Here is a 12,122-nt window from a genome sequence, read left to right as displayed (position 1 = left end):
CAAGTATACACGGGTGTGTGCATTAGTTACAACTATCCCCTCAACATTTGCACGCAACAGACTTGGGATTTCATTGCACGCTCCGGTTCCCGTCTGGTGTCAAATTCTGCATCCCGAGGACCGTCATCCGTTCTGATCTAATCTGATCTTCGCGACAACTACTAAGCCAGTGTACAAGTGCGCATGTCATTTTCAATGTGCCAGCATGGCCGAAGACAACCCTCTTCGCGGCAAGGGCCACAGCAGTAATGCTGCGTACGACCCGGTCCAGCCAGGTCCCGCCGGAACAGCGCCTCGTCGCGGATGCTGGTCCTCGCTTCAGGAGAAGTTTCCCATCCTCACCAAGAGACCTTTTCAGATCTTACTGCTGCTACTATGCATATTACCTTTCGGCCTGCTAGGCCTATTAGCCTTGCGGAATCGTAGCCACAACGATGCCACCTGCACAGCTGGCGACTGTTCAAGTGGAAATAAGAACGCCATCAGAGATGATGCCTATTTCTATGGACAGTCACAGCCATACTATCCCTCACGTGAGTATTGTTTGCCCATCGCCAGAATCCTGCGACCCCTAACTCCGGGTTTCTAGCAAATCTGACAGCCGCTGTTGTCCCTACTTGGGCCGACTCGGTTGGCAAAGCCGTTGTCTTGGTCCGCAATATGACCCTCGAAGAGAAGGTCAGCCTGACCACAGGAGCACCTTCGGGGACTGGTTGTTCCGGCAGCATCCCTCCGATATCTCGCTTGGGATTTCCTGGTCTCTGTCTAAGCGATGCCGGCAATGGCTTACGGGCGACGGACTTCGTAAGTGGGTGGCCAAGCGGCATCCACGTTGGGGCGAGCTGGAACAAAGTTCTAGCCAGACAGAGAGCTGTCAACATGGGCATGGAGTTTCGAACCAAAGGCGTCAATGTTGCGCTGGGCCCCGTTGTAGGGCCTATCGGCCGCGTCGTCCAGGGCGGTCGCAATTGGGAGGGCTTTGCCGCCGACCCTTGGCTCAGCGGTGCGTTTGCCTTCGAGACTGTACAGGGGATTCAGTCGGTTGGTGTCATTACCAGTACCAAGGTTCGTCGGTCAAGGCAGCCCGGTCATGCAGGACACTGACCAGATATAGCATTTCATTGGCAATGAGCAAGAGACTAACAGGGTACCTGCCAACGGAAAGGAGGCCGTCTCGTCCAATATCGATGACAAGACGATGCATGAGGTCTATCTTTGGTAATTCCCACACATCTCAAACGCGTCAGATGATGGGCTAATGTCAGCCAGGCCATTTCAAGACGCCGTTCGTGCTGGTTCTGGGAATATCATGTGTAGCTACAACAGAGTCAACAACTCGTATGGATGCCAAGTAAGCCCCCTGTCCAATCTTACTCATCACGAAAACTGATCAAGGTATCGTTGCGTAGAATAGCTATACACAGAACTATCTGCTCAAGGAGGAATTGGGGTTCCAGGTAGGCCTTGCTTCACGGGGCAAATCATTGTGCTACTGCTGACCATGTTTTTATAGGGCTTCGTCGTTTCTGACTGGAGCGCACAACACTCTGGTGTTGCATCGGCACTCGCTGGAATGGATATGGCCATGCCCAATTCAGACCTATGGGGAAATACTCTCGTTGAAGCCGTTCGGAACGGTTCGGTCCCTCAAGTGCGACTGGATGATATGGCTGTCCGAATCGTTGCCTCGTGGTATCAGATGAAGCAGGTGAGTTTCAATTTCATTGTTATCGGGTATAACAGTACCTAGGTTGGGATGACTGTCTGGGATAAAATGTTGAAGTGTATATACTAATGTATTGTTGTTCTATAGGGCCAAGACTTCCCAGAACCTGGCTTCGGAATGCCTCCTGACTTAACAAAGCCACATCGAATCGTCGATGCCAGGAATACCTCCTCGAAACGGATTTTGTTTGATGGCGCCGTTGAAGGGCATGTTCTGGTCAAGAACTCTAACGGTGCACTCCCTTTCCACAAACCTCGAATGCTCTCGCTGTATGGTTATTCAGCCCGGAATCCCGACCAGTGGAATTACAATGCTACGGGCGGAGTGTCGGCTTGGAGCTTTGGAGGAGAATCGGCTTACCAAGGACGCGATGTCGCGGGGGCCTTTGCACTCGAGTCCCAGGATCAACTCCCTCAAATTGCACCCAATGGTACGATTATCAGTGGTGGAGGATCCGGTGCAGTGACGCCTGCCTATATCAGTTCACCATTCGATGCATTCAACGCTCGTGCCTACGAGGATGGGACAGCGCTGTTCTGGGATTTTACCAATGCTGAACCGTACGTGGATTCTGCCTCGGATGCTTGCCTTGTCATGCTCAATGCTTTCTCCTCCGAAGGATACGATCGACCAGGTATTCGCGAGAAATATAGTGATGGCCTGATACGGCATGTAGCACAGAGCTGCAACAATACGATTGTGGTACTTCACAATGCAGGAACACGTCTCGTGGAGGACTTTATCGACCATCCCAATGTCACGGCTGTCATATTTGCACACCTGCCCGGCCAGGACTCGGGGCATGCTCTTGTTTCGATACTCTATGGCGAGTCAAACCCTTCTGGAAAGTTGCCCTACACGGTTGCGGCCAACGAATCAGATTACAGCAACCTCCTCAAGCCGGACTTGCCAGAAGGGATGTTTGCGATATTTCCGCAGTCAAATTTTACCGAGGGAGTCTACATTGACTATCGGCATTTTGATGCGAAGAACATCACTCCACGCTTTGAGTTTGGGTTCGGTCTGTCTTACACGTCCTTCAATTACTCGAACCTCAAGGTCGACAGGAACACCAGCAGCTCGACAGAGAGCTACCCATCAGGGCCGGTCGAGGAAGGGGGCCCTCCGACCTTTGGTATACGGTGGCTACAATCAGCGCAGACATACATAACACGGGGAAGGTGGACGGCGCCGAGGCTGCCCAACTGTATGTTGGTATCCCAGGGGCACCCATACGCCAACTACGTGGGTTCGAAAAGCCTTTCATAAACGCCACGCAATCGGCCACTGCGAGCTTCAAGCTAAGCAGACGAGATCTCAGTGTGTGGGACGTTGTATCACAGAAGTGGCTTCTTCAAAAGGGCCGTTACGGAATATGGGTTGGTGCCAGCAGTCGGAAGCTGCCACTCCAAGGTAGCTTTGACTTGTAAATCGTATTCATCTGTCAGGTGAAGCGAGGAAATTTTTGAAAGCATAGTGCCACATGGCAAGCATAATAGTGTTTGCAATTCCGGCGTGGGGGCTCTATATGATTGGGCGGACGGGCTTGCTCCATGGCGTTTTTATGACAGTAACGAAAGGCAAAGTTTACTGTGGAATTGGGGAATTTCGTATAGGGTCCCCCAAAGCAGTCACAGGGTGAAGCTACGATTTGTGTACTGTCGGGATGCGTCATGATGATTAGGAAATGGTCCCATCTGAGCCTACTAGTCTTCCGATATGCCATCCTTGGAATGGGAATTAGAGGCAATAAGCACATAGCACCCCTTACGGCAGAGGATGCGAGGAGGGCTAGAGGGGGGGCTGCTCGAGTATATATAATATGCCAAAAGGAAATAAGTGCAAATCACTGTTTGCCACACGCAAGGAGGCGACTCCATGGCTATGCAAGCAGCTTGGTAAGTCATGGCTACCTCCCCCTACGCCTCCTTGCGCCCCCTCCGTCGATAGCGCATCCTGCCGTGGAGCATAAAACACTCTCGCTCGTCCCCTCACTCGCCCCTGAAGCGAGTTGGTCTGGGTTTGTCGCATTCTCTGCTGGGGACCTGGGACAGACCTGAGAGGCGATAGGAGAGGGGACTTGGCACCTGATAGCAGGACCTGACTGAGTACAGGCGTGCATGCATGTCGATATATTAAGTTCTATGTCACGTATGTCACGTATGTACACAATACATTAAGTACTATACACGCCTGAGACTAGTGCTCGGCTGGCGGCCTCCTTCTATTTTAGGGTGCCCAATCGGCAGTGAGACACGCCAGCGTGTAGCTTTTTGATCGATATGTACATCAATCAATACATACATGTAGGTTATGTAGGTATGGCGTTTGTCCAGAAACCGATTCGATTCCCTACGTTTGATGGGATCTAGGCCCCGCTGCCAGCCTGCGCTTGCATTCCCCCCCCACTGCACACTGCGCTGTAGGTAAGTAAGTAAGTACCTAATGTTCTGCCTGCCTGAAGCAAGTAAGCTTTCACAAGGTCTGCTCAGTCTCTCCTCGGCAGCCGCTCCAGGCCTAGACCGACGACCCTCTTCTTCTTTTTTCCTTCTTTTTCCCGCCTTCTTCTTTTAGGCTTTTCACATTTATTACGACAGCCGTCCATCCATTGATCTGACAGTTGGCAATCCTAGATTAGGTGCAGAACATACAGAACAGTAAGTGCATGATTATGCGCAGGCAGCCCAGGCCACGGCACGTCCAATTGCTTGCATGCAGCCCCGAACTTTGTTAAGATTCCCCCACCCATTATGATGCCTGCCGTCCCCAGCCCAGCAGCCCCGGTACTCCAGGACTGGTAAATGTTCAGATGCTCAGATGCTCAGGCCCGAAAAGCCGCCCCAACATCTTCTGCCCTTGTCACAACCTTAAACTGGACGTCAACACACCTTAACCCGGCACAAGCACGACACAGGGCAACATCTCCGTTGATACGGCATCTTTTGCTAGCCCCATCTCCGCTGGGCCGGGCGTCGGTATGCAGTCCATCAGTCGCGCCTTTTCGCTCCCAGGCCTGTCGCCCGCGTCCGATACGGCCACGGCAACCACCGAGTCCTCCTCTTCAGTGCTCCGGTCCCCTGACACTGATGGCCGGAACGGCGCACCGCACTCCTTGGCCACTGGCGTCTCAGAGCGCGCCTGTCAAAAATGCAGGGCTTCCAAAAGACGCTGCGACAAGGTGAGTGAGAGAAAAAAAAAAGAACGAGTCTTTACCCCCATCCCATTTTTGGTCCAGACCATCCCCTGCCTTCGTTACTTCGTTCTCCCTTGCGTAAATCCCGACTTGATCGTTTAGTACACTTCCTGACCAACAAGGATAGGCCTTGCCATACTGCACAAGATGTACCAGGTATATAAACTACTGCCTCCCGTCTACTGCTTTGCTGTGATAACTAAATACCGTGCAGACTGGGTGCATCATGCGTCTACTTGGCCGACGCCATCACGGGGCCCAGCACAACGACCAACCAGGCGCCCCTAACTGCTCTACAATCCCAGGCGCTCGCCAAGTCGGAGTTTCTATGTGCCCCAGACCCATTGGCGGAGCTCACAGCACCTTTGATCCTGTCGTTAGTCTCCGCGGACGCTGCACCTGGAGAGCAGCAGCTGGACTGGACGGATGGCGTACGCGCCTACTACAACTGTGTCCACAAATGGTACTCGGTGGTGCATCGCGGCTTATTTTACTGCCGCATAGACAGCCTGTGTACTTCTGCCGACTCTCCGCCTGTGCCTCCGTCATGTTCTCCATCCGGCTTTTCCGGGGGCTGCAGCTTCACCCTACAGAAAGGTTCTGCAGACTGGAGTTTCGTGTCGACAAAGATGAGCCGCGAGCTGGCTCTGCTCATCTTGGCCATGTATCTTTCCGCCCGGACCTGCTCGACACGAGCCGGTCGTAATAGGGCGATGTTCGACAGTTTGTACAGGATCGTCCGGCGTTCATTTGCGCTCGGTATCAGCGAGACGACGACGCCGAGGATTGAGTTCGTCCAGATCGGGGCTCTACTCGCCCTCTATGAATACGGTCACAGCAATTCTGCTTTGGCCTATAGAACGTTGAGCGAGACGGTAGCGGCCGCAAGGGTCTTGGGGATCCGGCCCGGTTGTACCAGTGATAGAGACCTTGTGAACGCAAACGGCATAAGTGACATGGAGCAGGAACAGAACAGCGCTATTTGGTGGTCATCGTTTATTCTTGATCAGTAAGTCCCATGAACCTGCCGTACCCTGAAAATATTATGATAGTGGGCATGGACTGTCTTTGGCCGGCGTCGGACCTCGGTCGTCGCCTCCCATCGAGGCCGCCACAATTGCCATCCGCGGCATGGATGAACAAGATAACATCAAATTGCGAATGATTGACTCTTGATGACAGGCTCATACACCGCGACGAAGCATCAACACATCTGCCTTTCATCCTTGAATCGCCCGAACCTATTACACTCCTGCCGGAACCCGGCCAGAACTCGACCGGAAGACTCCAATCGAGGCCCCGGTACCACTCACGCGGGCCTTCCAACCGAAGATTGCCCGTTAGCACGGGCGTGAACGTGAACCTGATGGAGTCCTTTCAAATTTCTGCGAAAGTGGCCAGCCTGCTGCATCGTGCTCTACGACACAACTATGAGACGAGGATGAGGGTACCCGGGACGCTGCCCCCTGTCGAGACATTCGCGCCCCTGGATCAAGAGATTCGCAACATGACCGCGACACTCCTCAAAGATGCCACTGACTGGCGCTATGCGCTGGACTGCTTCGCCATGTGTTGCTCGTAAGTTTACCATCGTCACCCCTAACTGGATTGAATGTGCGGATCAGACAAGGAACTCCCATCTCCAGCCTGTCGGATATCATTTGCTATCTATGGCTCTGGTGGCTTTTTCCCCCTGTCTTCTCGGCCCATGTGCGATATGAACACTGAGCTGACGTGATGACTGCAGGGCACTCTTTACGCTCTATCTGCCCTTCCTCCCTATCCTCGAGGCTCAGACGGCCGCGCAGATCAGCAATAATAATGAGCTGCGGACAGCCCTTGCCGCGCTGCGGTTTGCGGCCCAACTGTCATCAGACATTACGTGCAAGATGAACAGTGAGATTACCGATCCAGAGCAGGAGCTGTCATGTCGCGAGCTGGCGGTCTTGGCGGCACCGACTTGCTTCCTAGTCGTCAAGGTCTACACGGGCTTGCGCATCATCTGTCCCGAAGAGTACCAAAAGTGCCAGGATGCGATCTTGGACAAGTACAAGAGTCTCAAGTTCTTCAGATGCCGGTGGGGCATTGCTGGTACGTTCGCCGTCATCGTCCTTGTCGTCGTCGACCAACCCTTCTTCTCTCCGGAGGGGTATATACAATTGTACGAACTGGCTGACACATGGCTTTGTCCGTCTTGGCTTTCTAGACAAATTGATGAGCCAACTCAATGACGCGTATGGTATCGATTGGTATCGGTGCCCTGAAGTCAAACCCGTTGCCTACCAGAACCAAAACATGAAAGATTATAACCTACTACCGCCGCCACCTCCACACACGAACGGAATCACCATGAGCTCAGAAGGAAATGCTATGGATCTGAGCTGATAAAGAATGGGATGGGTGAGACTCATACCGTATCTTTGGGACGTTATTTCGTCTGAAACTTTCTCTACGATTTAGGGGTTACTTTCCTTGTCGACTTTTCTCCGGGTTGCAAAGTCCAGGGATACATGGGCTATTTGTGTTCATTTTATCGGATTGATACCCCATTGCTTCGCATATCTCCTGGCAGTGGCACATGCTATATTTCGCTTTCCTTCCACGGACCTTAAGGCCCAAAATGGGGGGTTTGTTTTGGGAATTATATGGAGGGCACTGGTTTATTCGTGAGGCAATCTTGACTTACTTGAGCCATAAACATGATGTGGAATATGTTGACAGATGAATATGTATATATCACAAGACCCTGACTTTATACTTTTCAACTTGCAATGACGAAAAATGCAGTTTCAGTCTCACACCTGTGCGCCAACGACGATATTTAGCACTCGAGACCAGACTGGAAGCATGCATGGTTGGTTATCAAACTTTGCATGTAGGAATTAGGTATCATTGCTAGACTAACTACCTAACATAATTGACTCTGTCAGAGTCCCTATCCGCTGCCCTGGATACCTATATCCCTCTCACACGAGGCCTGGCTTCAACCGCACACGATATCTACCAATCTTGCTGTACATATCAGACTATTCATACAAAAAACCAAAACTGGCCAATTTCTTCACCAAACCCAGTGCCGTCCCAACACACGCTGATATATTATGCTGGAGAGTAAACAAGATGTAAGAAAAACCTCATGAGCAGGCAATTATTGCCGCTCATGGAATTGGGCTGGAGAGCCACAAGCTGACAGGCTGCTCTTGGTAAACACCATTACAGCAGCGTCAAAGCGGATAGAGCAGACGGGTTGCCCGACGGTTCGATGTCCTAACGTTGTTCTCAAACTTTGATCGAAGGCGCAATCTGCTCTTGAGAGTCACCTTTGGTCTGATAATCATAGGGGAGAGAAGGGCACAATATTCTCTTCCTCCCGGCTCGAATTCCATAACCTATCTGATTATCATAAGCCGCTGACCCCTGCCACGAGGACGAGTAGCATGCCGTTGAGCACACAGATACCAATAAACGTAATCCAGATAACCGATTGGTAAATGATACTCAATGGGTCCTGCCGATAGAGCATGGCGCCGAGACCCGTGCAGCTGGCGAACAGGCTCACAACGACAGCGAGCGTGACGCCCACGTCAACCTCCACTTGCAGCTTATGGCGGCCAGTAGCAACTAGCACACCGGCAACAACGAGCAGTACAATGGAGATTAAGAAGCTGACCACGGCGCAACGGTGCATCACCTTTTCCCTGAAGCGAGTCACGCGCTGGTCCTCTATACTAGGAAGCGCAGCGTAATGCGCCGCATACCCCCTGATGGGATACTCGACAGAAGAAGAATCCTCGTCCTCCGTAGCTTCGTTGTCGGTATTGTGGGCCGAGTTTCGTATGCTGAAGTAGTCGGTAGGCGAATTCTGCGCATGCAGCAGCGATTGGTGCTCAGCATCCTTATCGGGATGCCCGAGCCAGCCGCGAATTTTCCGGGCAGAACCATTGAACATACCCTTCATGCTTCCAAGCCCAGGAAAGCTGCCAGACTCATCTGGGTTTATGTAGAGAGTGTATTCCCCGTCACCCACCTCGCTCCCATTGTCGTATTCGTTCCAGTACCTCGTCTCGGGTTCGGCTGGCGGCTTGGAGGGTGCAGATGGTTGTGTTGCCGGAGATGGTAAGCGGCTTGTCCGCCTGGTATTGGAAGTGTCTTCTCGTTGGTGTGGGGATTGCATTGGGGGCGAGGCGGCCCTCAAGGTTGTAAGTAGCTCCTGGTGCTGTTGCTCGAGGGGGTGGAAGTCGCGCTTTGTAAAGCTCTTCAGGTTGGACAGCACAGTGTCACGAAACCTGACACCGAGGGAGGTCGAGCCCGTCCATTTTTTGTACTTCTTAAGGATTTTACGCAGGGCCTCCTTCTGAGCCCAGACGAAGCGCTTCAAGTCGTCGATGTCGTTGCCGCATTCATCTATCTGCCGCCTGTATTTGACGAACCTCTTTTGGCGCCTGCTGTTGACGCCGTTGGAGTCGGTGCACTTGAGGATAAGGATGTGAACGAGACCATGCAAGTGCCGTAACCTTCTTGTTATCTCATCGGCCTTGCCAGACACAAATAGGTCGACACGGGAGTGTTGCAGGAGCAACTCGTGATAGAGTGTATCTTCGAATCTCTTGAGCGAGAGGTCAGGCTGACCAGGGACAGCAATGGCCGAGGCGGCTTGGTTCTTTGTTGTGTTGACCTTGATCAGCTGCTTGAGGGTGTTGTAGTCAATGTTGTGAAGACTCCATCTGGCGACGGATTCCCTCTCGAAATAGTCTCCGTACTTCATGGTAACCAATTAATCAAACGAGCATAGCCTTGGCAAGCAAAAGAGCTGTCGGCGGGTACCTGTTGGAGGACCTTGGGATGTCGACAATGCCGATTCGATCCGATGCAGAAGCCAAACAAAGCAAAGCGATTAGAGAACTCCGGGTTGGGGTAGTGAAAGATCTGCAGCGTATAGTAGGTGGGATACCTAAGGCTCTGTGCAGTGAAATGAGATGTTGTCGGTAGGGATGAATGCTCGGAAGGTATTACAGCCGGCAGGTGACACAGTCGGCAGGTAAATGTATTATGGTGTAGGCACGTAGGTCTGTAGGTGCCGTCGGTATTGGTAGAGATAAGGATGCGACAATTCGCCAATGGGGGGATGGGGCCTGGTATGTCGGGCCAATTGGGGCGATGACGTCCAGCTGTAAGGGCTGTAAGGGCTGGCCAGAAGGCTGGCTTGGGCCTGGGTCCACTGGGAGGGGGCCCTGAGGGAATGGCTAATGTTTTCAGCTAGACTTCTTTCCACTTCCAGATACCCAAGGTAGGCAAGTACCTTATGTAGGTCGCGGCCAATGAACCTCGGGCAAGTGTACCTGTCGGGTGCGAGTGGCCAGTAAAAGGAACCTGGATGCCAACACAGCGCGATCTCAGATCAAGCCCAGGACATCCACACCGTCTCCAGTCGGGGGTCTGGTCTGGCTCCTGGCGTCTGGGGGTGGGATTTGGAAAGACAGCCAAGGCAGCTAAAATAGCTGCATCGCCGAATCCAAACCCAAACAGCCCGCCGCACGTGCAGGACGACGGAACACGCCAGACACCACTTGAACCGACGCCCGACGACAAGGCGATGGCGGATTGATACTCCGACCTGCGAAGTCTCGAGAATCCTGCTTGGAAGTCTCGAGATGTTTTTCACCGGACACTCGGGCGTGACTGCCAAGAATCGCCCCCCACTTCCAGAAACTCAAAAGTAGCAGTTCCAAGGGTCCCTTCCTACTTGGGTGCGTTGTACTTCTAGGTCTGTACGGCACAGCAGAAGAACGGAAGAACGGAAGAAAGGAAGTAAGGAAGGAAGGAAGGAAGGCCTTGGCCACACGTGCTGAGTCGGTGTCGCAGTGTCTGGGTCTGCGTTTGTGCTGTTCTGTTCCGGCTCAATCAATTGTTTATTTGCAGCAGTAGGTGGGGCGCCCTGCCAAGGATCTTCTGAGTGGGAGCGAGGCGGGAGAAACGGTCAAGGGTGGAAAGAGAGAAAAAAAAAGGAGGGAAGACGGCATGTGCTGCTGATGCCGTCGAAGGGGAGGGCGAAGGCTGTCTAATGTATCCCAAGCAGCAATGCTGCCAAATGCTGTCTGTCCCTCCTGCGTCTCTTTGATTAGACCTCCACCGTGGGAAAAGGTTTGCCGTGTAGGTTACTGCACGATAACATTGGCATTGGCATTGGATGGCCGTGATATGAGATATGACCCTCAACGGACGGACCGCGCATCTTGACTGGGTTGGCTGGGCGTCGTCGCACAAGAAGCTCAGTCCAGACTTGGGATACCCTTTCCAGCCCGGCCAATCACGCCCCGGGCATGACAATCCTCTCGACCATCCCCGTATGGAGAGCACTGCTACGTCGTACAAGCAGTGGTAGGTAGACCGTAGGGGGGGGTTTCAGCATGCAGGAGCATCAACAAGTCCAAGTCCATCAAGACAGGCAATGTTCCTCTGCTCGAGTCCATCCTATCCTCTCCTCTCTCGTCCTATCCCCATCGCGCTAACAGACTAGCTACATCCAAAAAGACCACAATAATAATCCAACCCCGGCTTGCTCCATCCCATCACCAAAGAAGCTTTACATGCTGACCTTGACACATCACTGTCCTTTTTCTTTGTCTTTTTTCTGGTGCTTCTCTATCTCCTTCAACCCCACCATGGCGCAGAGCCTCCGGGGGTGACCTCACTCAGCAAGCCCCTTGCCGTTGCTGTTCGCTACAGCATCTTCGTCTCTGCTCCGTGTCTGCGCAGGCCAAACCCACAAGTCTCCACGGCGAGCGGGTTCAAGTCGATATGGGAGAACTGCATATATTGCTGGCCTCCCCACCCACTTAGTCAGTTGTGGGTTTGATATTACCGAGCGCGACCCTTTTCCTACTGCACGTGGGAGGCGAGGAATCGCCCAGTACAACTTTGACTACAGCTGTGCATCGAGAACCTATGTCCATGGGCTCACTCGAGCACGAAACCTCTCGTCCTATATCGGACTTGGTTCGGACTGACCTGGGATCTAGGTCACGCCACGACAGCTCTCGTGAGGCATAAGGTGTGGTGGGAGGTGGTGCATGCCATTTCATGGCTGCATACATGTATGAACGCACGCACGCACGCAATCACCGCACTTACACGAGGGGAAGACGGAAGCCGAGAGATATGCCACCACCCACCACGCCCGCTTCGGCAGTCCGCTACCGCTAC

General features: G+C 52.8%; 3 protein-coding genes across 3 annotated transcripts; 2 read left to right on the top strand and 1 right to left on the bottom strand.

Annotated features, from left to right (window-relative positions):
* Nucleotides 1-205: 205 nt before the first annotated feature.
* On the top strand, nt 206-3,156 carry PG997_004870 (glycoside hydrolase superfamily; the record flags this gene model as incomplete). Its single annotated transcript, XM_066809185.1, has 8 exons — nt 206-533; nt 590-1,065; nt 1,115-1,218; nt 1,270-1,351; nt 1,410-1,457; nt 1,514-1,708; nt 1,814-2,747; nt 2,786-3,156. The coding sequence occupies 8 exons, from the start codon at nt 206-208 to the stop codon at nt 3,154-3,156; spliced, it is 2,538 nt and encodes an 845-aa protein (XP_066672803.1).
* Nucleotides 3,157-4,873: 1,717 nt separating this feature from the next.
* Nucleotides 4,874-7,304, top strand: PG997_004869 (uncharacterized protein; the record flags this gene model as incomplete). Its single annotated transcript, XM_066809184.1, has 5 exons — nt 4,874-4,908; nt 5,134-5,928; nt 6,102-6,497; nt 6,667-7,010; nt 7,126-7,304. 5 exons carry the CDS (start codon nt 4,874-4,876, stop codon nt 7,302-7,304), a joined length of 1,749 nt encoding a protein of 582 aa, XP_066672802.1.
* A 1,015-nt stretch (nt 7,305-8,319) lies between these two features.
* On the bottom strand, nt 8,320-9,684 carry PG997_004868 (uncharacterized protein; the record flags this gene model as incomplete). Its single annotated transcript, XM_066809183.1, has 1 exon — nt 8,320-9,684. One exon carries the CDS (start codon nt 9,682-9,684, stop codon nt 8,320-8,322), a length of 1,365 nt encoding a protein of 454 aa, XP_066672801.1.
* Between the last annotated feature and the right edge of the window lie 2,438 nt (nt 9,685-12,122).

This window comes from Apiospora hydei (genome assembly GCF_038363865.1).
Source record: "Apiospora hydei strain CBS 114990 chromosome Unknown utg000004l_segment0_segment0, whole genome shotgun sequence".
Lineage (NCBI taxonomy): Eukaryota > Fungi > Ascomycota > Sordariomycetes > Amphisphaeriales > Apiosporaceae > Apiospora > Apiospora hydei.
This window is presented reverse-complemented; position numbering and strand designations above follow the sequence as displayed.